General features: G+C 39.6%; 2 protein-coding genes across 5 annotated transcripts in view; one reads left to right on the plus strand and one right to left on the minus strand.

The window, feature by feature from the left end:
• Nucleotides 1–1,478: 1,478 nt before the first annotated feature.
• Nucleotides 1,479–26,891, plus strand: elavl2 (ELAV like neuron-specific RNA binding protein 2). Of its 4 annotated transcripts, none has more exons than XM_084003514.1 (8): nucleotides 1,479–1,989; nucleotides 12,461–12,551; nucleotides 13,197–13,440; nucleotides 16,820–16,923; nucleotides 19,657–19,810; nucleotides 21,819–22,005; nucleotides 22,703–22,741; nucleotides 24,301–26,891. In XM_084003514.1, the coding sequence occupies exons 2-8, from the start codon at nucleotides 12,480–12,482 to the stop codon at nucleotides 24,629–24,631; spliced, it is 1,131 nt and encodes a 376-aa protein (XP_083859640.1). In that variant the 5' UTR covers nucleotides 1,479–1,989; nucleotides 12,461–12,479; the 3' UTR covers nucleotides 24,632–26,891. The 4 variants fall into 4 exon arrangements, with proteins under 4 accessions (XP_083859640.1, XP_083859639.1, XP_083859637.1 ...); XM_084003513.1 differs by having other exon boundaries at nucleotides 1,480–1,989; nucleotides 13,200–13,440; nucleotides 21,819–22,044; XM_084003511.1 differs by having other exon boundaries at nucleotides 1,481–1,989; nucleotides 21,819–22,044.
• The window catches only part of dctn6 (dynactin subunit 6), a 213,862-nt gene continuing 193,379 nt past the window's right edge, over nucleotides 6,715–27,197 (minus strand). Inside the window, exon 8 of the mRNA XM_084003516.1 lies at nucleotides 6,715–6,726. The gene's annotated coding sequence lies outside the window, so the exon portion shown is untranslated. The remainder of the gene's footprint in view (nucleotides 6,727–27,197) is intronic.

Consider the following 27,197-nt stretch of genomic DNA (forward strand, 5'->3'; position numbering starts at 1 on the left):
GGAACAGACCAGACCCTATGAAATCCCTCAGTGTACTTTCAGTAATGAATTGACTGTATTCTAATGACTGATATCATCAGCGGTATGTGATGGTTCATTGCTTCCCGTTTGCAGTGAGTTGGCCCAAGGTCGCTCGCACGGTTTTTAGTTTATAGTAGGCTTTGACATCAGGAAATCTAACATATTGGAAATCCAGAAGGATGTTTAGTTTCTTTGATTCTAAAGATCGGCTTTTCTATTTTAGTGTTTGCATTGATCCCATTGTAGACATTACTTCAGCCTGTATCTTTGAATCGAGATCACTTATAGTCGAGTCAAATCACTTGAGGTTTTCCATTATTTGTACATAATTTGAAATATGATTTAATGTATGCTTCAACAGTGGACAGATAGGCAATGAATAGACATTTATTTCATGATTCTATGTGTGTTTTTGCAAAACCACAGATTGATCCCCATGCTTTTCTGCAGCGAGCTTATTGGCTCATAGCCTTTTTGCCTCTGCTATATGCTGGAAAAACATCGATCTTCCTTCACACTTGCATCCGAGCACGCCTAACTGTTGCTCCACCCTCCGAAAAGTCGACAAAAGATGTGCATGCGTGCTGCCACTCCCGCTGTAAAAAAAAAGCGTGCTCTGCTTGTACTGTACTGGCGCGGTGTTGCTGCGAGCGAGGCTTAAACAAAGCGTTTTGCCGTTGTTTAAGATGCGTCGGGGGAGTCCAAATGAACGCCCACCTTTTGTTTCCAGCCACATAGGTCGAGGATCGAGGGGCTGACCGTTGACTGTGAGCGTCTGAGGCAGACGGTGGGAAGGAAGCATGTAGGCTGCTACTGTACTGGCGCTGTCCGTGGTGCTGAAAGCTGCTCAGTGCGCAGCGTTGGCTTCCTCCGCCGATACGAACGGTGTTGCGGAAACGAGCGCTGGTTTTCACACACAATGATGTGAGATTGCTGAAATGGCGCAGACATTATGAGGGGGGGGGGGGGGGGGGTGGGGGGGGGGGGCATGATCTAGCAAAAAAAAAAGAAGGGGGGTGGATGTGTGTGATGGCGAGCGCCGTTGGCCTATTAGGCGCATGTTTTATTGTCTCGTGTGAGGGCTGAAGTGGAATAAAAGCACCGTTTACGTATAAAAACGAGTGATGCAGAACACGCGAAAAGAGCACTCATATTAAGGTCACTTTGTCTCCCATTACTTGGATGATGATGATGGTGGTGGTGGTTGTGTGAAAACACATCTGTGACACAAAAAAAAAGAAAAAAGAAGCGGATTACTCTCGAGCTGCGGCGTTATTCCTGCCTGCTGCACTGTGCGTGTCTCGGCGAGGGCGACGTTTGACTTTAAATGCCATATTTAGGGAAACAATGCTTTGAGTGACTGGGGCGGGGACGAATGGCATCTTGCGATTCGGAAAAGACGGCTGAGCCCAACGAGGAGCGCGCCCGAGCCAATAGCATCGGAGAGCTCCTTGTGTGCATAAACGGTGGATGGAGCTACTCTGGGTATACTTCCGCGTCCAATGCGTGTTCATGTGTAGGTTGAATGGATGAAACGGGAGAGAGCGGAGAGGTATAGGCATGCTGTGATACGGCCCTATATATTCGCCGGCAGGACTATCTTCCTTTTAAAGGCAACCTCCTCCTCGCATTGGTTTCCACTCAGTGATGTCGCGTATTTGTGTGGCGCACCTGTAAAGAGCGAGACAGGCAGAAGCCGGCTTTTTTAATTATTTGATTCCTTTTTAATTTCTTCTGTTTCCTTTTTTTCCGTTTTGTTTCATGCATTTTGCTGAAAGGAAATCATTTCTGTGTTTTGATTTAATAAATATTTCATTTCCTCATTTTATCTTGTTTGTGTTGGCTTTTATGTTTCCAAGTTTGAACTAAGAGAGAGCGGAATTCATCATTTTACGAGCTATTTGGCACAGGTGTTTCATTCAGAGATTGTTTGCCTAAGGACGTCCGTAACTTTCATTTGTAGAAACGGTAAGCTATTTTTTACACATTTGCTCATTGACGTTAAACATTTTGAATCGCTGTTTTTTTTTCTCCTGTGACAGTTCTCAGAGGACAGTGCGTAGAGGAGACCATGCGTTCACTGCGGTCTCGGGCTGTTTGATTGCATGCAAACCGGATAGGAAAGTGACCGTGATGCATTCGGGTTTCCAGTGACGGCTGATTTCTTTCCGACTCTGAATGCATTGCCTTTTTTTTCGCATATCACACGATGGGATAAGTAGACTACCTCTGCACGTGCGCTCATTTCAAAAAGATCTTCCAGGATTTCAGACATGGACGCATTTATTGCTTTAGTGTGTAGAAATATAGGCCTCGGTAGAGTGCTGAAACGTGGGATCCGCAGAGTAGTCTGTTAGGTTATTGCATGTAAAGTGAAAACAGTATATTGCTGGAAATATTGGATTGACACTGTAGGATTTCACGTTGGTAGCTGAAATAATGACTGCAGTAAACAAGCTATTCAAATGATTATATTTTTAATTTTGTCAGTATCAAAACTTGTATTTTATTAAGGATATAGCTTCTTTTTTGAAGAAGAAGAAAACATGGTCAAATATAAATGTGATTAGTGGGCTATTGTATGGAAGGCTTCTTTGATTTAAATTTAAAATACCATACAGCTGAGGTGTAACTTCAGTGTAACTCTTAATAAAACGAGTGATGGTGTGAAGGTTAAATGTCTGTTGCGCTACTTGGTGTTGCTGGATGATTAGCCTACAATTCCTAAACTAAAAGGAAATGGCACTCTGAATCTGGATCATCTTTTTTCGTGCCAAAAGCCAGCTTTCTCTACCTATAGGTTTGTCCTGTGGGCGCAAAGGGACCAGTGGAGCTACTTGTAAAATTGAAAGAGCAATGCTTATAAATCAGTGGATCACATTGAACTATCTGTAATTTTTGCCGGTTTCCCCTGAACACTGCAGGGACCCCAGCGGCACTGTGAAGCAGCGGTTTTATGGGTGGGGGGGGGGGGGGGGGGGGAGGCATCGTTGTGTGTGTTTTGTCCTTTGCATTGATATTTGTGGCTGAGACGCCCCTCGGGCCAAGCAGCGAGGTAAAAAGCAACGTTACAGCTGCAGCAAATCAATTTGCTAATGGTAGTATTTCCGGGTTGGATACGGGGACGTCGCTGATTGGCCGGCGGTCTGATTAGTTTATTTAGCGTGGCCGTGTTCCCGCCACCGCCCCCTTTTCTACTGCGCAGACCGCGACCAAAAGTTTGATGTCTGCGGACTTTACATCAATAAATACCCGTGAGACCAATTGAACAACTCAAGGTAAGACACCACGGAGTGATAGCGTGGAAAATATTAACGGGCGAATTCAACTGTGCCGAAAAATGTTAATTGAAAAAAGGACATTTAATGAGTTGTAGCTAGCTAGGTCGAACAGAAGCTGTCTGGAGAGACGCCAAGTCGGACATATTACCCCGCAGAACTATGGGAATGTTAGCGTTTTAACGTAACACATTGACATGTTAGGGGCTAGCCAACATGCTACACGAACAACGCCGTTTAACGCGGAACTGTTTTAGCGTCTCCTACCGGCTGTGTGTTTTACGGCTAGCACGGAGGTGGCAGTTTTTACAACATTGAGATTAAATGTAGTAAACGGGAAAAAAACAACGTTTGGTCAGTAAGATTTGGGGGTTAATTAATTTGTTCTGTAATTTGGGCGTCGTGTGAGCCCAGTTGGTCTTGTTGCGCAGGGTTACCGCAGTAGCACGGGTGTCGCAAATTAATCAATTAGCAAGCTAGCTCAACCATTCGGCTTGATCCTCTTCTCATTGTAGTTCGCCTACGTAACTACGTACATTTTACACTCTGTTGGGTTCAACAGCCACGTTTACGCTTTTTCAGACTATTTTAATACAGTCATGCTTGTCTGGAGTGATTTATTACTTTTTAAGGAACCGCGTTTCAATTGAATTCAAGCATTAGCTTTACATTTTTTTTAGCTTTTGGATTTATTCGGTGAATACATAATGGTAATTAATTTAACAGTGTTCATTTTCTTTTTCATCCAGTACATTAAACTTTATTTGGCTGTGTGCTTGACATTAATGACGGTAATCATAATGTACTACCTCTTGTGGTGGTGAGTCATGCAGTCACGCATACTAATGAGTTTTTAACTGTCCAATTGTAAATGGTTAAAGAATGTTTTGGTACTTATGTAACTCCATGTATAGGAACAAAGTGGTGTTCCTTTTTGTCCTGGTGCTGGAGGGCTATTGTTGGACTATAATTTGTGATCTAAACGAGGCATATTTTTTTTTCTGTACATTGATTGTAGTAGCCTGTGTGGCCTTGAATATTGAGCAGGTGAATCTGCTGCAGCCACAGGCATCTTGAGTTATAGTTGGCAGTCCGTGATGAGTAATCTTCAGTTGGTAGGTCATGAAAAGATTACATATCATCGAGCCAGCAGCTAAAAGGTCTGCCCAGTTAATGTACCTGCAGGTTGCCAACACACGGGACATCTGTGGTCCTAGGGGCAATGGGAGACAGCCCAGCAAAAGGAAATGGGGGTGCTTAATGAGGGTGTAAATGTGTGATACTCTACCATACTATGCCTGGAGATTCCTTCTATTTTGGTTTAATTTGAACATCATTTCTAAGATTATTTATTTATATATTTGTGTGTGTGTGTGTGTGTTTGCAAGCTGTAGTGTGGTGTGAAACGCCCCCCTCACCTGATTTAAATATAGTACTTACAGTAATAAAAAAAAATTATTCATATGCAAAAAATGTTTTATACACAATGACTGAATCAAGTTCCATTGTAGGCCTGCTTGGGTCCTGATCTTTTTTTTTTGGGAGCACTTTTTTTTTACTTAAGTAGTGATATTATGCAATTTTGCTGCTAATATCAGCTATGTCAACGGCACAATAGACTGTCTTAATTAAAATTGAGTATCATTGCTGATCTTTTCACAAGTCTAGCTTTAGTATAGACACATGTTCCTGTTGATATATGCTGCTTATCAGGCATTTTTCCTCTCCGATGTCCATGCAGCTTCCACAATTTCAGCAGCTCCTGAGAGCGACAAGAGATAAGAGTGGCTGCCTTTATGTATTATTGAGCCGCCACGTTTGCCTTTCTAAATAAAGGCTGCTGACAGAATGACTAAAATGCAGGACAGTGAGTGAACTTCCAAAGGCCACTGTGCTCTGCACAGCAATGTGTGATGCTGTTGGAACTGGGTTACTATGCAGTGGGTGGCTGTAGCAAAAGAAGCAATTTTGCCCCTTTTGTCCTTCTTAAATGCCCATCCCCCTTTCTTCTAGCCTCCCCCTCTAAGCCCCCTTCTGCAGTTGATCTAGACTGGGCTCTGGGTGCTGCACAGAACTGTTTTCATTTGGTCCTCAATGTCTTTTGGCCACAGGGTGGCCCTCCCTCTGCATGTGTGTGGGTCATTACTGGAGGCCAGCAATGCAGTGTTCTTGACCCTGTCACTGTATCACAGCAGCTTTTATAGCTCCCCATATCTCATGCTCATAATATAAGGCTGGCACACCTTTTTTTTATATATTATAGCATATAAGCCAATATCTAATTTACTACTTTGATACAGTAGGTTTTGCAATCAATCCAGTATTTGGTGCTGTTACTTTAGCTGTTTGTGCAGTGTTTTCAAATACTCAGAATTGATGCATTTGGAATTGATTACTTGATATTAAGTATCATCAAAAGCACCTCTATTAATAGTGTTGGCGTAATGATCAGATACTAAAAAAAAAAAAAAAATGTAATACAGAGTAGTAGATTTGGACTATATTATCTTTCATAAGCAATGACAACTTGATATTTTTTGTACATTGACTCTAACGGTGTCAAGCCAGAAAGAATAAAACATGCCTCTGGTCAAAATTTTGGAGTAAGTCAATAGAGATGAACATGTGCTGCAGTCTCTGTGCAATACAAACTACCCAACCTAAATTCTATTTCAGTTGGACTCTGTGGTAAAATGTTTTTTTTTCTTCTCCTCACTGACTTTTACTGACTGAAATTATTCCTTTCTCCAAAAATATTGGTGAGAAATCGTGCACTTCTACTTTGGAGACAGACTGCCAATTATAACTCAGTATTGCATCGCTTCTCAGTATTATTCTGACTGACTCTGGTATGGGGGAGCTGCTGCATAACCAAACCCGCTGCCAACCCTACCCACTGTAGCATAGCACCTCCAGGACAAACTTTTATCAAAGTATTAAAGATTGCATCTTTTGATACTTTTTTTGCTCATCTTTATATGCTAATCTAAATGTGATGTTATTAGGAATCGTAGAGCAAAAATATAGTAGTTTGAGGTGTGGGCATATGATTTACAGGAGTTGTCCTGCCAGCATATGATGTGAATTACATGCTCAACAATGTACTTTGTCAGCAAAAAGGATGATTCAAATTCAGCTAGATTTCAACCAACCAGGTGCAATTAATTCCATCGTAGTAAATCTTTAAAGATAAAGTGCATTTGAGGCACACCAAAGACAACTTCTTGAAAATCCTATCCCTTTTTTTATATTAAAATTGAAATCTGTTCAGATAAACACGACCCTATGCTTGTACCCATACGTATTACTATACCATAGTTAGTAATTGTACATTATACCTTATTTTTCTCATCAGAGTACACGTAGTCTAGATCTTTTTACGGCATTGTATGTTCTAGCATTTGCCTTTGCATACGTCAGTGTGTGTGGGTAGACGACTGGTCACATCTGTGTTTTCAACTGGAATATTTCGAACTGTTGCTTGTGGGCTTTTAGTTTTCAAGGACAGGCCGTGCATGTCAGCGTGTGCACTCTGCAGTTCTTCCCTCTGCAGCTTGTCACGCATACTTGGTCAATTTAATCCTCTGAGGAGCTAGTAGCAGAGATTCGTGCCTCCTCACTTTAAGTGCTCAGTGTCACGTCAGTACATGCTGATCTTGCTGTTGGCTTCAGGTTCAAGTTCGAGAAGTTCGTCTACCGTTACTCAGATCTGTAGAGGGGCCAAATTTCTGTTGGTTTATGTAACAAAATCGTTGTCCTGCTGCATTTCCCCTCATACATCTAGCGTTTATCAAAATGCAGTAGGTACAGTATTTTTATCTTGTGTTATGATCCCATCAAAGGTCTTAAACTTAACATATAATCCCTGAGTTTGACAGACTGACTGATTACACAAGACCTTTGGCATCCTTTTTCTAAAAACATAACCATTTTGTGCAATTTTGCTGGCAATGCTTTAAAAGTATGAATCCGTCTGCTGGTACTAGAAAACCTCTGTCAATGTGCAGGCTGGAGTGCTAACAGAGTTTAATGCATTTCACTTTGCTGTTGCCTCCCTTTGATCACTCAAATCTTTCAAAGGAAATTGAACTTACAATGTGTCTTAATTAGACTAGAGTGCTTGAGGGCCATCTTGCACTGAAACTGCTGTCAACTGAAACTATCAAGTAGCAGTTGAGACTAAAGTGCATCATTGGATTGATTAAAAAATACATATTTAGAGACGAGTGTTTTGGTATTCTTGGTTATCAACTACATTCTTGATACATTTGTGCTTGGATGGTAGTTCATCAGGAGTTTTACACATTAAAACTATTTCAATTATCACTGAATCTCTTTATTTTTATGATTGGCAACATCGTCAGTTAGTCTAATAGCATAATTTAGTGGAAAAAAGCCTGTCAAAATCCAACATTGCATCATATTGCTTGATTTCTCCTAACAGACATGGAGCAGGAAACGGGCATGAAATGTTATCAGGTTGTGACTGATTCCATAATGGTTGATTTCCAGCTGTATTTCAGTCAAGAGTTTGATCAGCTGTGAAATTTTGCTTCCAAACACCCACTCAAAGTCACTTTTCCGTGTAATTAATTAGCACAATCAGTGAGCTGCTAACAGAGCCAGCACCACCAGCTTCAGATGTTGAAGCACGACACGTGGCTAAAGAACAAAACAACAAGTATTTGAGTGAACCACTGTAATGTAAAGTAATGACAAAGCTTCGTCTTTAGCTTGGAATATCCCTTTTGCTTTAGATAATTTGATAAGTCAAAAATCGTTAACTATATCTGAGTTGTGAATCTGTCTACTCTTCATGGTAACATTTCATGCAGAGGCTTTTCTCTCTTGTGAGAAGGCTGAGGGATGTGAGAGTACCAATAACTAAATGCGCTAAACTTTAATGAGCCCTAAAAGGTGGCTGGCTCAGGGGGCTAAAACTGTGGAGGTAGGTGGGTTTATCTAAGCAATGATGGAGAAAACAAAAAATAACCTCCTGGTCTTTATCTGGGGCTCATTTCTGACGAAAACTGAGAGGCAAGCCCTCTAGGGAAACGAGATGCTCTGCACTCAAATGCCTGCGCTAAGAGGAGGCTGCTGGCTGGCTGCACACAGTGAAAGCCTTGACTGAAATTTTTTTTGGGGAGAGGCGTCTTGCCAAGCTTTCTCTTCCAAGTGTTTATCTAATGAAATATTTCTGCCTCGTGGCACTATCTCAAGCGGGACAATAGCCAATGTTTGTGCTTTGTACTTGGAATAAAAGGTGAAACATATGAAATAGAGATTGAAGTAAGTCATTTTCTTCAACACAATATGTTCTCTTGTGTCCCGTTCTCCTCTAACTATACATGCGGGGAGGCTGTTTGCGGCTTAGAAATACAGTTTTTGGCACATGAAAAACTTTGGCCGGGTATCAATTCAGGTTTTGAATCATCCGTCTTTTTGCCCTTCTTTGCAATGTTAACAAAACTGCAAAAAAAGTTGACATGTGAAAGCAGTACTTGCTGTGTATTTTGTAGTCACCAACTGGTTTTATGTTTTGAGGCAAATAATGGGTGGAGAAAAGCAGCAGTTGAGCTGAAACAGTTCAAGCTCCCATCCTTCCATGATTGGTTTTCTTGCAGTGTCCTTTGTCGATGTTGACTGTACTTGCCTCAGTTAATCATTTGCAGTTGAAAACTAAAGAGAAGAAGAGTATGAGTACAAGTACATGAGCACAGTATCGGTCCCTGTTAAAATTCAATTCCAATTTATTTATAGTGTCATACAACATAAGTTACCTCGGGACACTTTTCATTAATCAAGAGAAAATACAATGAAATATTTTATGCTTGTTTGTCTTTTTTCTAGTCTTTGAAAGTTTTTGAAGAGGAAACTGCTGATTTCCATGCGGCAGCAGCGTCTTAATTTTATCAAGAGGAAGCGTAAATCATGCCTACATGTGTGCTGATTCAGCAGAAATTAAATGAGTGAAGTTGAGCTACAGGATATTAAGTACAGAATGTTTGAGAGCCTGTCTACATTATATATATATAATTAAATTTCAAATTGTCACCTGGTGCCTGGATTGAGTTTTTTCCTTACATACTGCATACATAGAAGAAATCGAGATTTGAAATTCATAATAACCTAGATTAGGACTCTAGATTAGGATTGTTACTAGTTTACTGCCTAAACTTCTTTTGACTATCGCTACTTCATACTGCTCATTGTCCATTCATTCTGTGAGATATATGCTGCTTCTTACTGGCCTTGAATAGTTGACTCCTTGTTAAGACTTTAAAAGTTTCCATGATATTCTCTGTACATGATTGTCACATGGAATGTGAACTTCTCATCTCATCTGGAGTGGGTCCATGTGGGTTGAAGCTATTTGCTTTATGACTGTAGTTTTATTATTTGCTTGCATTAGCGGTGGGTTTCGACCTTGGTTAGGGACATGCCAGTGAATAAAATGAGTCATGTTTGAATTTCCATTGTTATCGTGCACATGTGCAGCTTGTCTATTACGCTCAAATGCTTGAAAATAGAAGGGTTTATGGATATTTGTTTTTCATAAATGGAAGTAAAATAAAACGTTTTCATGCAATTTTCTCAACCTGCAAACAATACTGCCCTGCATGTTCAACATTGAAGTAATTGATTGGACAATTTCAAAGTTCAACCAGAACTAAACTGTCCGTTTTACTAGTGGAAAACAATTGTAACTGTTCCTGTAGAATGGCATTGAGCCACCTTAATAATTTTCAATAAAAACAAGCGGATGCCCATTGCGAGTTCACAGGCCAAACTAATGTCTTAAAACACGCTTTTATGGCCAGACTATCTGTACAAAAAGAGGAAGGGGAATCGGCAATATTCAATAACAGAATAAAACGAGTTCCAGATCGTATAGTCACGTTTAGTTTTGTCACAGTTGGGTTTATCACCACCCTTAAAACAAAACAAGTCTGTCAGTAAATCCAGGTGTTATGACGCAGCAAGCAAGTAATGCAGCTAGAGTGTATTTTCATATATTCACTGAGGAATCTGCAACTATCAGCAAATCAGTAAATTTAGCATATAGTCAGTGACGGGATGATGTTACTCTGAGAATGCACTGTTGTGAGGATGTTGTCGAACACAACTAGCCAAAATCAGAGGCTTGAGTTAATTGGCTTTAGTTTCACGTGGTCATGTCACAACAATGGATACAACAAATAATGAAAAAAATATCCTTTTTGTTGTGCTTTTGAAAACCCTGACACCTTCTTTTACTGACTTGATATCGAGTATAGTTCTGGCAGAGTAGTCATCCAATTGACTCATTTGCTTAGGACTGGACCTAAGGGAACTACCCGAAATTCTTTCCTCTTTCAGAAATAACTAAAACGATACTGCCTTAAAAATGTGTAATTTCTCATAACTAATGTGTCAAGTGGATGTTTTGAATCAGCCTTACAGTGTTCAAATGATCTGGAATCAAACTTTTATGTTCCCTAACAAAAAATGGATACCTGCCGACTATATATAATTTGCAGGTATCTTAAGTTCTTTCTCCCTACTGACAAGTCTTCTGTGCTCAGAGATGCAAGCAGTTATGCTTTCAGAGCAGCAAGATACCTTGACAAATTACACCGTTAAACACATTGCCATTTTTAGTCAAGCTTTCACAGTGGACCCTGACCGCACAGTAGACCTCCAGTTATTCACACTTGGATAAGCTGAGGTCGTATTTATTTTTAAATCGAATAAGAGTCCTGAGCGGATCTACAGCTGTTTTCCAACTGACACTGTGCTGTTTGCCTGTTCACCTGCATTCATGTACATCATGACTGCAACAGCTGAGATGTGGGTGTTTATAACACAATTGACAGAGTGAAACTATGAACAAATAAGAACTGCTTGTTCAAAAATTCAAATCATGACGCCTGCGCTGACTTAATTCAGGTAATATTCAAATACACTTAGTATTAGTAAACAGGAAAAAAGTATTTCACAGAATGTGTAAAGGAAGTAAAAGAAAATGTCAGATGGTGTGTGTGAGAAAGCAGTATTATATAGTACATTAACGTTGTTAAGGCTTGTTGTCAATATACTTGTACGGATCACAGTGCACAGTACAGTATAATTTATATTGCAGGGATATTTGGAGAAAAGGTGGCATGAATACATGACTATTCATCTTGCCTTCTGGAAAAAGCAATGCATTTCATTCATACATGGTCCTCTCTGAGCATGTTGAGACTAAACATGGCACTTTGATTGAGGTTTGAGATGCTCTCCATTAAAAAAAATATTGATCTGGTTTATTGTACCTGTCCACTGTACAATTTGGAATTCTGTTTTCCTCACTTGAGTAGAGAAAATCAATTTTAATTTGAGGTATGACAAGTTGACATTCACTAGATGCAACCAACAAGGTGAAACAAATTCATAAATAGGACACTAAATCAGATCAGTTATCTGTGTTGTATTTTTGAACTGAAAGCATACAGCCTAAAAAATCTGCTGTATTGTGTGTGAATCTATTGTGGAAATGTAATGATACAGATTTATTCATTTTAAACTACAATGCCTTTGTAGTGAATGGTAATGGAAACATGGTGCACGAGTTGTTTTGATGTGGTTAGTTAGTGAAATTATTCCTTACAAAGTGATTGGGTATGTATTTTTTCGCTGTTATGGTGATTTAAATTAGTTGTAAGCCTTAGTTTAGTAGTTGTCTTTTTACTACTCTGTTGGTGAACCCTAGATGATCTTATTTTGATGTTTTGAACCAGTTTCTGTGATTTTAGTCTTGAAGGATGACTTTCAGATTTACAGAAACTTGTTTGCAGTTTTAATGCTTTGTGTGCGCGTGCATGCCTGGATTACAAATGCAGGATATGTCGGTGTAACTTGAGTACCGGCTCTATTGCTGCATGTGAGCAATCTGAGCAGACCTCTCATCTCGTTTTTTGACTGAACACTACTTTTTGTTTCTGCCGTTTCATCCTTATTGAAGATGAATTGTGACTAAGTGAAACATTTGCCTTTTTTTGCTTCTCACTGGTTTAAGCCAATCTGCATGGACAGCTAGTTCACGCCCCACACCCCAACAATGACATGTGATCTCCTCTGACTGTTGCTTTAGTTCTTGCTGATCTAACATGAAGTACTTTTTGTGTCTACATTTTCAGACGGCAACTCCAGACGAACATGGCAGTCAGACTGTGCGATGTGGCTTCTCTGCTTAGAAGTGGTTCGTGGGCGCCTGAGCCTTGGACTGGGGTCTGTGGGACTTCTATTTTTTAAATAATTTGGCCAGAAGGCCTGCTTTCTGCCTCAACGCTCAGGCCATTCCAATGATGTTAGCTGTCAGTCATATTTTGATGCTCGGGTCGAATTAATCACATTTTCAATTTGGAATTTAGGCATTTTGAGGTTTTGTGTAAGAAAAGCACCCAAGTTAATGGTGTACTGCATTGGTGTGGTCTAAACATGTCTGCTACTGTCTACACTGTTTAGCACAATTAATTACTTTTTGAAATTATGGCATAAATTGGTGCAAAAATATGCATATTGGTGTGATTACACTGTTTTGCGCCAGCAATTCCCACTTAGTCAAATATTTATGCAAAACCCACACATTTTTATATTTTAAAAGCCTGTTCTGAGGAGGAAAAAGTATTGACATCCACCACATCACAGCCATTTTTCTAAAAAAAAGAATGGTCTGTTATTTCTACTATGCCACACTGAAAGTCAATTCTGTAACTTGCTTGTTTCCTGTAAAACAAAAATCAGTTATTCTGTATTCCAATGATGCAATGTTTCAATGTGTGAAGAGTGTTCTTTGTTACCGTCTGATGGTATCTTCATGTTTTTGTCTGATTTGCGTGTGGTTTTGACTTTTACTTTTTTTTCCCTCTTCAGCAGGTAATTGCTGCCATGGAAACACAGCTGTCCAATGGACCAACTTGCAACAACACAACCAATGGTCCTTCAACAATCTCAAACAACTGCTCCTCACCTGTGGAGTCGGGGAGCATAGAGGACAGTAAAACTAACTTGATAGTCAACTACCTGCCTCAGAACATGACCCAGGAGGAGCTGAAGAGTTTGTTTGGGAGCATCGGAGAAATTGAGTCCTGTAAACTAGTTCGAGACAAAATAACAGGTAACGCAACCGATTTCATTGCTATGGCTTACTGTTTGATATTGGTTGATATTAGTGCCATAAGTTGCATCCCCCCCCCCCCCCCCCCCCCCCCAAATTATAGTTTGACGTTAACACATCTTTAGACTTGGATTCCACTCAGAGGTGCAATTATTTTAGGCCTTTTTAATGGGAGGAATGCAGCTGGCAGAGACGCACACATTGGCAGTATGACGCGAGCCAGGAGAAAATGGCTGAGGCTGCTGGATTCTTAGTGCTTGCTGTTTTGATCAAGGTTACCTAGACCTTCGTCCATCTGCTTCGTATAACTGAGTGGATTTGGTCCGACACAAGAGCCTTTTGGCCTTTTTTTAAAGATGTATACACGCATCTGTTTCATTTGCATTTGGTCCTGAAACATAAACAGCCTTAGTAAATTAACAAATCTTTCAATTTACCTTTTTAAAGATGTATTTGCAGTAAATGTTTGGTGCTTATTTTTAAAGAGAGGGAGAACTAAGTGGTTGCTCTATTGGTGTGATATTGTATAACTACGCTAAATACAAAATCAAAGCTCTGAAACCCAGTTGTAGGAATGGGAACCATAGGGGGCTATCATGTATTTACTAATTTGGATTTTTGGCTAAATTCTCACGTGTAGTCTTGGAATAAAGGCACTTGTGTAGCCATGCATACAAGAAATGCATTTGATTGTTGGTGTGTGAAATGGTTTGAGCGATCTTCGTTTAAAATCGGTGTCGAGCACAGTCTGTTTGGGTGATTGAACATAAACATGCTTGACGGGTTGCATATTCAGTGGAGCAAGTGTGAACATAGCACTCCAAGTTATTTAAGTGCACAGATATAAATTAAACAAGTTGTTTATTTAAATCGGGCTGTTCTTGAGTGAAAAGGACTTGAGGCAATACTACATGCCCACATAGAGTGGAAAAGTAGATTCAAATTTAGCATGAAAGTTAACCTTTTTTATGATTTGTACAAGGGAGTTAAAGTTTGTGCTTAACTTAATTAAAACGTAAAACAATACTTGGAAATATTTCATTAAAAGCATGAAAAAGAAGACACCAAAATTCTAGAAAAGGTCTTGCGTCAAAGTTTTTCAAGATCAACCTAATCTAAATAATTTCATTTTAATGTAGAGTACGGTATATAAATTGCACAAGCATCGGTTTGTTTTGAGAATTAGTTTTTCTGTTAGATTGGATTACGGATGACAGTTGCACCAGCCTGTGCAGATGGGGTCGGTTTATGGCACAATTCCAAAGCCTCTTAGCATCAGTTGTGGTCTGATTAGGCATAATTAGCCATATAAAACCAAATTGCCTTTTTATTAAATAAATACAAATGTAGTCACCTGGAAAGAGTGAGTTCTTAGCTCTCTGGTTCTATGCGATTTAAGGAAGGCTAACTTATTTTGAGCTAAATGTATAAGCATGCACTGATTTAACAAATTCAAATTGGTCTGTTGGTCTGAAACATACTAGGACTGCTGTTAAATTGCCTGCTCTGAAGGGGTTGATAAAATTTCAGCTTGGCCATTGTTGCTTTGTGTTACTGCAAAATGTAGTCTTTGTCACAATTTCATTTTCAGTAGTGTAGAAACCTTTTTATAAAGCATCCATTTAATTATAAAAGTGTATTGTTATTTGGCCATATTTTTCCATAAATGGGGAGTAGCCAGCAATCTTATTATAAATGAGGCAGTGATCTAGAATTTTCTTTTAACTGACAAAAGCTTGAATTGGGATGAGGAAAAACCGACTTCAAACTCAGTTGGGGAAGAATTAGGCCTTTAATGTTATTCAAAGCCTCCAAGTCATTTCTCAGGAATGATGCTCTGATTTAAATTCCAGCTCTACATAAAACCCTATCCCCTCCAGACTATGTTGCTTTTGTCTCTCCCATGGCCCTGTGGCAATGGATTTAAGCCAACCTACATCTGTGTGCTGCTGCTGCTACATCAGATGTTAAGTAATCACCGGAGAGATGCATGTTTCCTCTTTGCTTTTAAATGTTCTTGCTTTGGCTGCTGCTGCGTCAGCTGAGTCTTTGAATCATTTTTCCTCCCACTATGGGCAGAGCTAGTCTTTTACTGGAAGCTGGGTGCAGTTATGTTTCAAAGCACACCCCAGCATGCCTCCTCTACTCCTTAATGGCAGCTGAAAGTGAGCAAGTTGTTTGTTTAGCAGATTTTGTTTCAGTCCTCCCCAGTCGAAATGGTGTATGCAGTGGCCACTTAGACGTTCCATAGGAATCCATCACTATAGGTGCAGAGCATGCCTACATACACTATGTACAGTAGAATAGCGAGGCAGGCGCTTTGCCCGCCAGGCTTTAAGTAAAAGTGTCATTTCACCAGCTCATTTCGAAGGCTCTGGATGTTTCTCCTGGCTATAAAAGTCCCTCAGAGGCAAGGTGAAACGAAGTGTATGAACTTCACTTGATCACAGCAGAACAACCCACGAGAGAAGTGAGTCATGGTGGTAAGACGTGATGAAGCCAGCATGGATGCATATAGGGTGCTCCGCTGTATGGTTAAATTGATAGCAATGCTGCAAGCAGTGTTTCACAGTTGGGCGTCTCCATTTCCCTTACTTGTGCACCAATGCGTTAACATATTTTGTAAATGTATATCATTTGTATATTGTCAACATGACAACATAAGAGAAATGTATATTTTATTCTTAATTAAAAAATGTTTATACATGTTGTGAAGGCTCCATACGTGTCCATCACTTGCATAATTCTCAAACTATCAATCAACTCTTTGAAGTCGCGTGCAAATGTTTGTGAGGTGTGTGGAAATACTACCCAGATTGTATCATCAAGTTGCTTATGCACAGTAATAATATGCTGAGGCTGCTTGAGCTGGTGAACTTGACCGGCAGTGGAGTCGCAGAGAGACCCAGCAGTGTGGGCGGAGGAAATTGAATTGCCTCTGTGTACATAAAGAGTGGGTGTCAATCTATTGTACATTTTAGAGAGAAACTGTAGAGGGAGGGGGGGGAACACATTGAGCCACGGCTACTGCACTGTGTCGGTGATGAGCTGGTGTGAAAGCAGAGCAATTGCCTGTCATTTTTAATTTAAGACACGTTTGTCAGAATTGGTTTGAGGATTTGCTATAGGTTGGAAGCTAAATAGATGTCCTGTGTTCTTCATGCTCTGCCAAAAAAGAAATAAAGACTGACTGCTCATCTTTGTATCCCAGTGTTATTGACGCTACATTTGATGAGTGAAACTGCGTTGATGCCATCATTCATAAAAGGCCATTCTGTCCATAATTAGTTGTTATATATAGTCATGTCTTTGTATTCAGCACAGCAGTCACTCAGTTTCTACGAAGTGACTCATGTATTTTCTGTTCTTGTGATTGCAGGGCAGAGCCTAGGCTATGGATTTGTGAATTATGTGGACCCCAAGGATGCAGAGAAAGCCATCAATACCTTAAATGGCTTGAGACTTCAGACTAAAACCATCAAGGTAAGATGTCATGGATGATTATTTTTCAGGCATTGCCTTCTTAATTCTTCAGATCCATAATGAGACCTAATCATACGGTCATATTCGACTCGCTGAAATCCGTTACTGTTCTTGGACTGGTAGCAAAAAATCCAAGATATGCCATTCATGTCTAGCTCTGGGCTGCAGTTGGAGCATAATGAGGCTGGAGAAACGTGGGGTGGAAAGGGAGAGCCCATTGTTAATCAGGGCACATGCAGCTTTGACTGGGCCTCAAGTAGAGCAGAACTGTTTCTATGGTTGCATGTGCTGTAGCGCTGCTCTATGCCTTTTACAGGGACTTCGATTAGCATTCATCAAGTAATGTAGCGCTGAAAATGCTGGTGGAGAAACTAATTTGCTTCATATGCAGGATTTGTGGATCGTGGAGCTAGATTATTAGATGTGATATTTTTTTTCACTGTGGTCTTAGGAGCTAGCCAGATCCCTTCTCACATCAGGCGGAGAGGTATTCATGAAACTGTCTGTGGGCAAAACACATTTTGCAAAATAATATTCATGTTTGCGTAGTGCCAAATATGTGAGCTGTATGCTTGATTATTTCTGTATTTAACATGTGAATATTATATTGATACAAGATGAGGCGTGTTATGAGCCATACCACTTAATTACCATGAATCATACTGAGCAAATCTTTCTCTACACCTCATTTCCTCGGTTCATTGCATCTGAGAAATATAACAATGGAACATTTTTTCTTTATATCCTGCACCCAAATTTCTCTCGCTGCTCTGTCAGAAGTGCAAATAAATCCCAGTGAGGTAGAGGAATACACTTTGCAAATATTAGCAGCAAATGAAGTGTGACTGTGAGGCAGGGATGAGGAGCAGGCAGCTTTAATTTTAACGTTTACTTCGTCAGCCTCCCGGTCGGTCGGCGCGGTGTTTGAGATGGCAGTGACCAAGTGGAGTTCTTAAAGAATTGGTACGCAGACTATGTAAAGGCATCATCATCCACACTTTCCCTTTTTAGCTGCAAAGGTGGTCTTTGACTTGTATCTCATACTCAACTTTGTGATTTTCAAAAAGGTCCCTTTTATAACATTCAAATCCTAAATCAACATTGATTCATTTTACAGTGTTTTCCGTTCATTTATTCTACATTCCGGGTCTATATCGGTGTGTTTTCTGGCCAGATTCGCTTGTAGACATCTGCAGATAGCAAGCCGCCCGCAGATCACAAGTCTGTGTGTGTGTGTTTGTGGCCAGCTGTGTTGCAACAAGAGTGTATTAAAAAGCAGATCGGAAAGCAAGCCAATGAGTATTGAACATGTTTAAATTCAGAATTGGTGAGTCTTCTGATTGGCCTTTTAAAAAGCAACAAAGTTTGACTATTTATAATGAATATCAGCCTGTAACGATCGGTGACTGATCAGTTGGAGCACCTTTTTTGTTTTGGAGGTCTATGTATTTATTGTATGGGTTCCTTCTGCATGTCATTGTATAAATGACTTCATGACTACTCAGGCTAGATATGTAATGATGTATTGATCTGCAGGACCTGCTAGATGACTCTCTGGTACCTGTCTGTTTTCTATTACCCGGCTGTGTTTATGGGCAAATGTTGATTTATGTTGCGTATTAATCTAGCTTAGTGCTGGAGGCTCTCCAGATATCTCCTGACTTTCGAGACAGGAATGGGCATGATATGATTTAATAGGCAGCTATGCTGCTCTGTCTATAGAACTTTGCAAGAAATAATCAATTTCTTTTTTTTAAACGAGTGCTGTCTAGACTGCTGCGTCCATCTGTCAGGTTTCCAACCGAGTTGATGGAAAAGAAAATGTGAAAGTGTTTTCTTGACAAACTGATTTGTCATAGTTGGTTGATGAATCAATATATTACAGTGTGACACACAACACAGATTGGAGGAGACAAATGTTTGCATGTTGTAGGATCCACATAATTATAAAATCATGGAGAAAATCTGGCATAGCATTGGGGTGAATTCATGTGTACTTTATAGTCTATTTGTAAGCACACAGGTACAAACTAAATGCATCACCTCAGCTCTATGAAAATGTGTGGGGTTTTTTTCAGTCAATTAGCCACAGTGTCATCAGAGACGTACTGGCTGTATGTGTGGAGTATGTCTGCTTCAACTTAGACTGATCTCTCTTAGCTGAAACTCCATTTGCTTATTTCCCCAGACTGTCTCCTTTTTCTCTCGTCTATACAGTCATGGAGTCTCAAACATTTTATAATTGAGGAGGCATGTTTGCCTTAAACTGTGCCACCTGGAGTAAATGCGTCAGTGCAACTATTGCATAATTGGGATTCAATAGTCAATATTTGCATCATTAAGCCTCTCTTTTTTTTTTTTTAGAATTGTTTTCTTGTAATTCCTAATGCCTAAATTAACTGCTCAATACTAGCACTAACACTACCTGAGTATGGTGTAAACATTTGAATTAAGCACGTCTGTTGTTGTGCAAGGCGTTGGATATGATGCCATTTAACAATTTAATGTAATATGTCTGAGTCTGCTGCATAGCATGAGTATATTAACTTTAGTTAAAAGTTAATTACAAGACAATGTTTGTTTTCTTTTTGTTAGAAAAAGTTCAGAGCATCTGATCCTCTGCTTCTGTTAGTTCAGACTTACCCTTTATCATAGGTATGCGAGGACATTGCTGCCTGTGCTAAAAGCTGTCTGCAATGTACCGGTGCTCATGTGAACTGTCTCCATCTGCAGGTTTCCTATGCGCGTCCAAGCTCCGCCTCCATCAGAGATGCAAATTTGTACGTCAGTGGCTTGCCAAAAACCATGACTCAGAAAGAGCTGGAGCAGCTTTTCTCTCAGTATGGACGCATCATTACCTCACGCATTCTGGTGGACCAGGTGACTGGTGAGTAGGACACGGCAGCTGTCCTCTGTCCCCCCCATCCCCCCCCAGTTTGTTAATTTTTTTGCTATGCTTCTCTTCTTCCTCTCCTCCCGTGAGTGAAAATAACCCAGCCAGGCTGGAGAAACACATCAGAGGTGGTGGTATGAGGTCCCCAAAATGCAATTTTCCACTAGAGGTGTTCATAAATATGCATAGATGGATAGAATATGAAATGGGTGTTAAGTAGCAGGACTCGATGCTTCTTAATTTCTTTTCCCTTCAATGTCCCCTCTGCCTGCACTTACCGTAGCTTTCTTTCTTTCTCTTTCCCTTCCCATCAGAAATTAAATGCATTTAGAGCTGTTATATTCTCTATTTCTCAACTGTCATGTGAAAGCAGAGCTCCTATAAAACACTAATAAACAGAATCTCTCACCGAGACATTTCCCAATGGTTCTGTCCCTGTGTGCTACTAAAACATTTGATTATTCCATCAGGCGTACATTATGGGAACGGTTATCTTTTCTGGAGAATTTTCATTTGTACTTCCAACTGCAAGAAAGGAGGGGAAAACCCAATCGCCAAAATTCGAAGCAGGATTGCAACCTGTTATTGCTCACAAAACGAACACAATGGCACTTTACTCATGCTTTTTCATGCCTTTTTGAATACAGTGGCTCTCAATGACAAGTCGTAAAAAAAATTAAATCACAAATATTCCAGAAATACACTCAAATACTGGAATGCATTCAAAAAGCACAAGCAAGAAATCAGAATATAAAAATGACAATGTGCAATAGTACCACAAGCAACTTTGGGTACTGAATGATGGACCTCTTTTTGACTTGGCTAAGATACTGACACTCGAGGCTGATTGGCAGGAAGAAACGAGACCGAGAGCGAACTGACATGCATGGCTATTCCAAGAGGACGGTAAGAGGTAAATAAATTAAAGAACGAATGCTTAAGTTAACTTATATCTGTTACAATCTGTTGAAAGGTTTATGAACCAGTGGGGTTTACTCAAAAGCAAACAGAAAAATAACGTAGATATACGTAGATTATAATTCAAACTTGCTATCACTTCAGACAGATACTATACTACAAATACTACTAGTAACACTGATGTTTAGATAACCACTTTTCTTCACCTTTCTGCGCTCTTGGGGATGCATATCACGATCTTCGGTCTTGGTCTTCCTACCTGCTGCCTGCCATGATGGGAAAGTTTTATGTTGTTGCTGGTGTTCCGTATAAACAAGTCCACTTTTTCACCTGCCCATGTTTATTGTCTAATTACACATTTCACTTGTGCTTTTGGAGTTCTGCAGTTTTTCTTGATTTGGAATGGGTCACTACTAATGGTTGTGCTTCTGCCTCTTGGCATAAATAGATGGATAGATGTACTTTATTAATCCCAAACTGGGAAATTATTATTGTTACAGCAGCCAGTTATCCAAAACAGTAAATGTGAATTTACAGATATATAGACTGTACAATATAAATATGTTGGCGTACACTATACATATACCAGACTAAAACAACTCTAGTATAAAATATACAAATAGCCTACTATATGAACTAGGCTGAGTGTAATGTCTGCAGTATTTCATGTTTGTAAAATATGCCTCTTTTTTTTGTTTTTGCCCCTTTTTTTTTTGTTTTTGCTATATTTGCGCTAAATGCTCCCTTTTATAGACATGTTTAACTTTTCTGCATCATTGTAAAAGTATTCTCACCGTCTGCACCCTCACAGCAGAGCAGTGCATTTTGAGATGCTCCATTGTTTTCATAAGACTTGGGTAAAATAATCATGATTAGATAACGTAATCAGATTAACTGTTGGGGGGGGGGGGGGGGGGGGGGGGGGGGGGGGGGGCGGGGATTGAATTGGCAATGTGTGAATCAATAATAATCAATAAACACCTTTTTTTTTTTTACCACATAGCTATTGTTTAAGCAGTGTCTGACGTTCATACTGCATAAAGAGAAACGTACAACTGATTTTATTTTAATGCACTCTCCTCAGGTGTTTCCAGAGGGGTTGGCTTCATTCGTTTTGATCGGCGAGTTGAGGCCGAGGAGGCCATCAAGGGTCTTAACTGTCAGAAGCCGCCGGGCGCCACCGAACCCATTACAGTCAAGTTTGCGAACAACCCGAGCCAGAAGACCAGCCAGGCTCTGCTGTCCCAGCTGTATCAGTCACCCAATCGAAGGTACCCAGGACCCCTCGCACAGCAGGCACAACGCTTCAGGTAAAAGGGGCATGCCAAAGAAAAAAAATAGCTGATTTGAGCAATGCCTAGTTTATACTGCTTGTGATATGGAGTCTGACCCTCTGAGGCCATTTCAAATTAGCATTTAAATTGTCTCACAGTAGTGCTTTGAAAATATTCTGTGTGGAGCTCGTCAATACTCTGGGCAGAATAATTCCTCCCCATTTTCACATTTTCAACTTTTCTGTGTTCCCCTGTTGCAGATGTAGATGTAATTTGGTGGCACCAGATTTTGAGAAATATAAAATTGAGATGAGCAATATCCTGGTGAAAAAAAACTGAAGGTTTTGCCTAATTAGTGGCCATACATTTGGAAATTAATCCAGATGAATTTGCATTTCAGTCCACTGTTTGACCTCAGTGGTGCTGTATGCAAAAATCTTCTTTGTGTAACTTGAATATTTAAGGTAACATGCTGTGAAAGCTGCACTTTTCTGAATACTGAATGTATGTGGGTTAGCGATATTGTGGAGGTTGAATATTGCTAAACACGTTCAATCAATTGGTTGTCCTGGGATTCACTTGAATGGAACAACTTTATTACATCAGAAATATTGCTCATCTCATCCTGTCAACTTTGTAATATTTTCTTGTATGGAAGTTAATCTGTGTCGGTGTTTCTTTTGTTTGTCTTTAGGTTGGACAATCTGCTGAATATGGCGTATGGAGTCAAAAGGTAAAGGCTGTTATGTTATCACCATCTTTGATTGATCCTGAGGGAAATTAAGACTTAACAGGAGGGTGTTAATGGGTTCATTTTTCTGTGCATGAAAACACATTTGGGTGCATGCATTACTCCTCCCCTCCCCTTCACAGTGTGTGATGTAGATTTTTAGTGCATGTGTGTAAGATGCAGAGAGACTTATAAGTTAAGAGTAGGTTAAGGAGGACACGAGCAACACATGTTCCAAGGAAGAGAGATGACAACTTACTTCCATTCTGTCACAATAAAGCTGGGTGCTTGGATGATGCTGATTTTGGGGGAGTTTTAATGGTGTTAGACTTTTATTTATTAAGTGTACCTCACATTAACTTTAACTTGTTAGCTGAGCATTTGTTTCCTGTAGTGTTTAATAGCCAATCAAAGCGCTGCACAGAGACTTGATTGATTTTTTTTTTTTTTCCTTGGAAGAAAAGATGTTTATTCAGCCGTTCAGATTAACTGCGTTGAAAGCAGTCGAGTCTTGACCGAGCTGCTGAACAAAGACTGTGATATTTACACATTGTAATAACATAAGCACAACATATAAGCTTATATTGTTTTATCAGATTAGTGGCCATGATGATGACCTTCTGTCCCATTGGCCAGATTTAACAGTGTACAATTTAATGCCAGCAGGTTTGGTCATTTGTACTTGTACACTTTCCAAAATAAGGTTTGGGACTGTTTTGGAGTCGGCTCAGGGATGCAATGAAGTGCTTTAATCTTGACATAATGCCACAACATGTCTAAATTAAACTCTACACTGGGCGTCTCCGTAACAAAGGGCAGAATTATGTCTTACTTGCGATTGCATAAAATTGCACACTTGTGTTTTGAGCTCCATACTTACCTTGATCTATTATGGACAGCCCTGTCCTGTTTTAAACTTTGTTGCGTCAGATGTCTTTCAGGACTCGTCGGGACACCAGTTTGTCCAAGTTCAGTTTTAAGAATACCTTCCTCAAGTATGATTGAAGTCCAATCCCAGAAAGCTCAAAGGCCCATCACTGGCGACAATAGACTTGTGATTTCTCCTCTGCCCTGCTCGTCGGCCGACGTCTTCGTTGTCAAATCTCTGTGCGTGTCCTTGATGCTGGGAGCACACCTGTCATGGTGGATGTTCTCGGAGAGGCCAACTGGAGCAGCTAATCTTATGTGACACCTGCTGCAATAATTCATAGGCTTTCAATGCACTTTTGAATTTTGTTTCTTCACACTGCAAAACCACATTTACCTAAAGCCAAGGCTTTTGTGTGGCTTTTAATTAGTCTTGGTGCTAATTTCAACTTGAATATGGTACTTATGTGCCATTTATAAGTTGCTCTCTTTGTTTGGACATGAGGTCAAAAGGTGGCTCCGATTTCTAAGAATTGTGTTGCGCTGGCTTTCTAATATCCAACTCTAATATTAACTGACATGCATGTTGACTTGTCTGTGCGCGATTGTAGGCACGATCTCCTGTCTTCTAAAAAAGCCTGTTGTCATCATTTTGGCTCCTGCCTTGAACCGTGTTACTCTCTGTCTTTTTACAGCAGGTTCTCCCCCATGGCCATTGACGGGGTGACCAGCTTGTCTGGCATCAACATCCCGGGGCACGCAGGCACTGGCTGGTGCATCTTCGTCTACAACCTGGCTCCAGATGCAGACGAAAGCATCCTCTGGCAGATGTTTGGGCCGTTTGGTGCCGTCACAAACGTCAAGGTTATACGTGACTTCAACACAAACAAATGCAAAGGATTTGGTTTTGTCACCATGACTAACTATGACGAGGCAGCCGTGGCCATCGCCAGCTTGAATGGATATCGCCTCGGGGACAGAGTGCTGCAAGTCTCGTTCAAAACCAACAAAACACACAAAGCCTAAAACCCACTGAGATTGTTTCTAGAAAACTCCGCAGAAAATGGAAACAGAAAATGGAGGCGCATTGACCGTAACTTTCTACATTAGTAAAAATAGCTTTGTAAGTCAGTGTTACAAAGGAAAAACACAATTTAGAGTCCAATGTGATTTTTTTTTTCTTCTTTTTTTTTCAACTGCAGGTTGTAATGCCTGTGATGTTGGATTCTATTGCTCGCTTTACAGATGGACCATCTAAAATGTTACGATAGGTTTTTGGTTCTTTTGTTGCACATCTGCTTTGAAACAGTAAGTCTTGTAAGGTTATGTGTAGTGATCTTCTTTTGATTTTTTTCAGTGTCCTGAGGAGCGTTATGCCTTCAGTGGATGGCAAGTACTTATTTTGAACTATTTGCGGTTTTTTTATTTCTTAAGTATTCCGTTCATTGTAATATGAGTTGGTTATTGGTTGGCTGCATAATGTTGCTTATTGTAAACTTAATGGATAAAAGACAAAAAAAAAATTCTTAAAGCAGTACCTTGCCAAAGAGCTAAGAACCTCTTTGATGTGGGTTTAAAAAGCATCTATTTTTATAAAAAGAAATTTGGAGAAACTTTTTACTGGACCTGGAACAAAATATTTTGACTTGGATACTTTGAAAAATATCTTCATATGACACCTTGTGAGCTTTTGAACTTTACAGGAAAGTTTGCAGTGGTTGAAATTTCTGGGGAGATTTATGATGTAAAAGATACCTTTTGAGATCTTTGTATTATCTTTAGATTATAGAATCAATGGCAGTGCTGGTTTCATTTGTAAAATCATCTGTGGGTCCCCTGTCATCGCGGTCGTTATATGACTAGCAACTCGCTTTCCGGTTTGATTTGGACAAAAATACAAAGGTTTATTCCCAAAAGGTGCATGCAAAATTATAACGTGGAGATATCTTAACAGGTAAACGGGGGAGCAAAATCATTTCTTCCTAAAGGATTCCCTTCAGACGGAGCTCATGTTCTGTGGCGTACCTACAATTGACTGATGTCGTATATCAACCAATAAGGGTTTTTACATACTTTGTATGAAAGATTGAGGACAAGGCAGCAGCTTAAGAAAAACTAGTCTGAAGAACAGAGCGGATTACTCCTGAGCTTTGAGCTATGTAAATAAGTCCTTTTTTATGTTTAGCATTTGGCAGATTTTGGTTCTAGTTTGGACTTAATCGGAAAGTGTGATATAAATATATCTTTTTTTCTTTTTTTATGGAGTATGTAAGGTATTTTCATTTTGAATATTAATCTTTAAATTTCCGTTTCCCTTCAGTTGAAATACTTAATTTGTTGTCCCATGGACTGGCATTACAGTGCATCAAATTTGTTGGTTGTTTGGTCTGTAGATAGTATTGCTTCGTTTAAAGAAAAAAAGGTATTAAGAAAATATAGACATGTTTTTTTTTGTTTTTTTATATATAAACATTATAGATATATATTTATGTGGTAAAGAATGGATATAAACCACAGTTTTGAACTATTTGATTCATTTTTTTTCATACTCATATAAATATATATATATATATATAATATATATACATAATGCATATAACCTGTCTTTAAAATCGTAAAAAGGTGTATATTGCTTTATTCACTTTGGGGGAAGGTCAGTGAAGCAGTTCCATTAACGATAGCGAAATTGTTTGCGAGAGTTTGTCGAGGCAAAATCTCGGTACTCTTGAGCAAACGAATGGAGGCTAGTCGGGCCTTAGATGCACTGAATACTGTACCTGCATCCTGCTTGGTCATCAAACCAATCTCTAGTCATGCTTCCCCTTAAATGAGCAGTGTGCTATGCATTATATAATTATCTTTGCAACTGCTTTTTCTTGTTTAACTTCTTCTCCTTTTGTGTTACTTGTAAAAGTTTAAATTTAAGTCTAGATGAGTTGTGATACTTGCTGCTGTGGGGTAGATACATTTTTTTCATGCCTGACCTGTCATTGTAGGAAATATTTTCATTTTTCTTTTTTGTAACTTCTTGATTTGGTCTTGACAAACTGTGCTGATGGTCCGGCATGAAAAACGGTTCCCTCCACCCCTCTTATCTCAATTCTTAATATAAGAATGATTATTTATTTGAAGTTGTGTAGTCTGACTTGGTTCACACCATTTTTGGAATAGAATATCTTTTCGTTGAGTATTTAAAAAAAGATGTACATGTTCTTTACTTTGTGTTTGGATACTTTGGATTTTTCCCATGTTTGGTACATCAATAAATAAGTTGAAGGGCAATGCAGCTTTGTGAATGGATCCCATCATTCCTCAAAATGTTTTTGCCAATTTTCTATAACTTGACAGCAAATATTTTTCCCACTATTCTGTCTTTTCAAAATTTAGACTGTTAGCTTTTTTTCCCCAACTCAATCCCCATCTTTTATTAGAATTGCTTTGCTCTAGTCAGAAAATCCATCATCAATCACCTCTAAAGATGGCCGGCGTCTGACCAAGTAATCAAAGTCCAATTGACACCAACCATGAGTTGCTATTGTAGCACTTTATTTATTTTTGTATGGATTAAACCAATGTGGTACAACAGTGAGCT

This window comes from Eutrigla gurnardus, assembly GCF_963514095.1.
Source record: "Eutrigla gurnardus genome assembly, chromosome: 23".
NCBI lineage: Eukaryota > Metazoa > Chordata > Actinopteri > Perciformes > Triglidae > Eutrigla > Eutrigla gurnardus.

Bases quoted from the DNA above. Each gene is read 5' to 3' on its own strand.
- elavl2 (XM_084003511.1), top strand. From the start codon at position 12,480: ATGGCAGTCAGACTGTGCGATGTGGCTTCTCTGCTTAGAAGTGGTTCG. The intron at 13,441-16,819 runs GTAACGCAACCG...TTGTGATTGCAG, and splicing joins AGTTCGAGACAAAATAACAG to GGCAGAGCCTAGGCTATGGA. The intron at 19,811-21,818 runs GTGAGTAGGACA...CACTCTCCTCAG, and splicing joins TCTGGTGGACCAGGTGACTG to GTGTTTCCAGAGGGGTTGGC.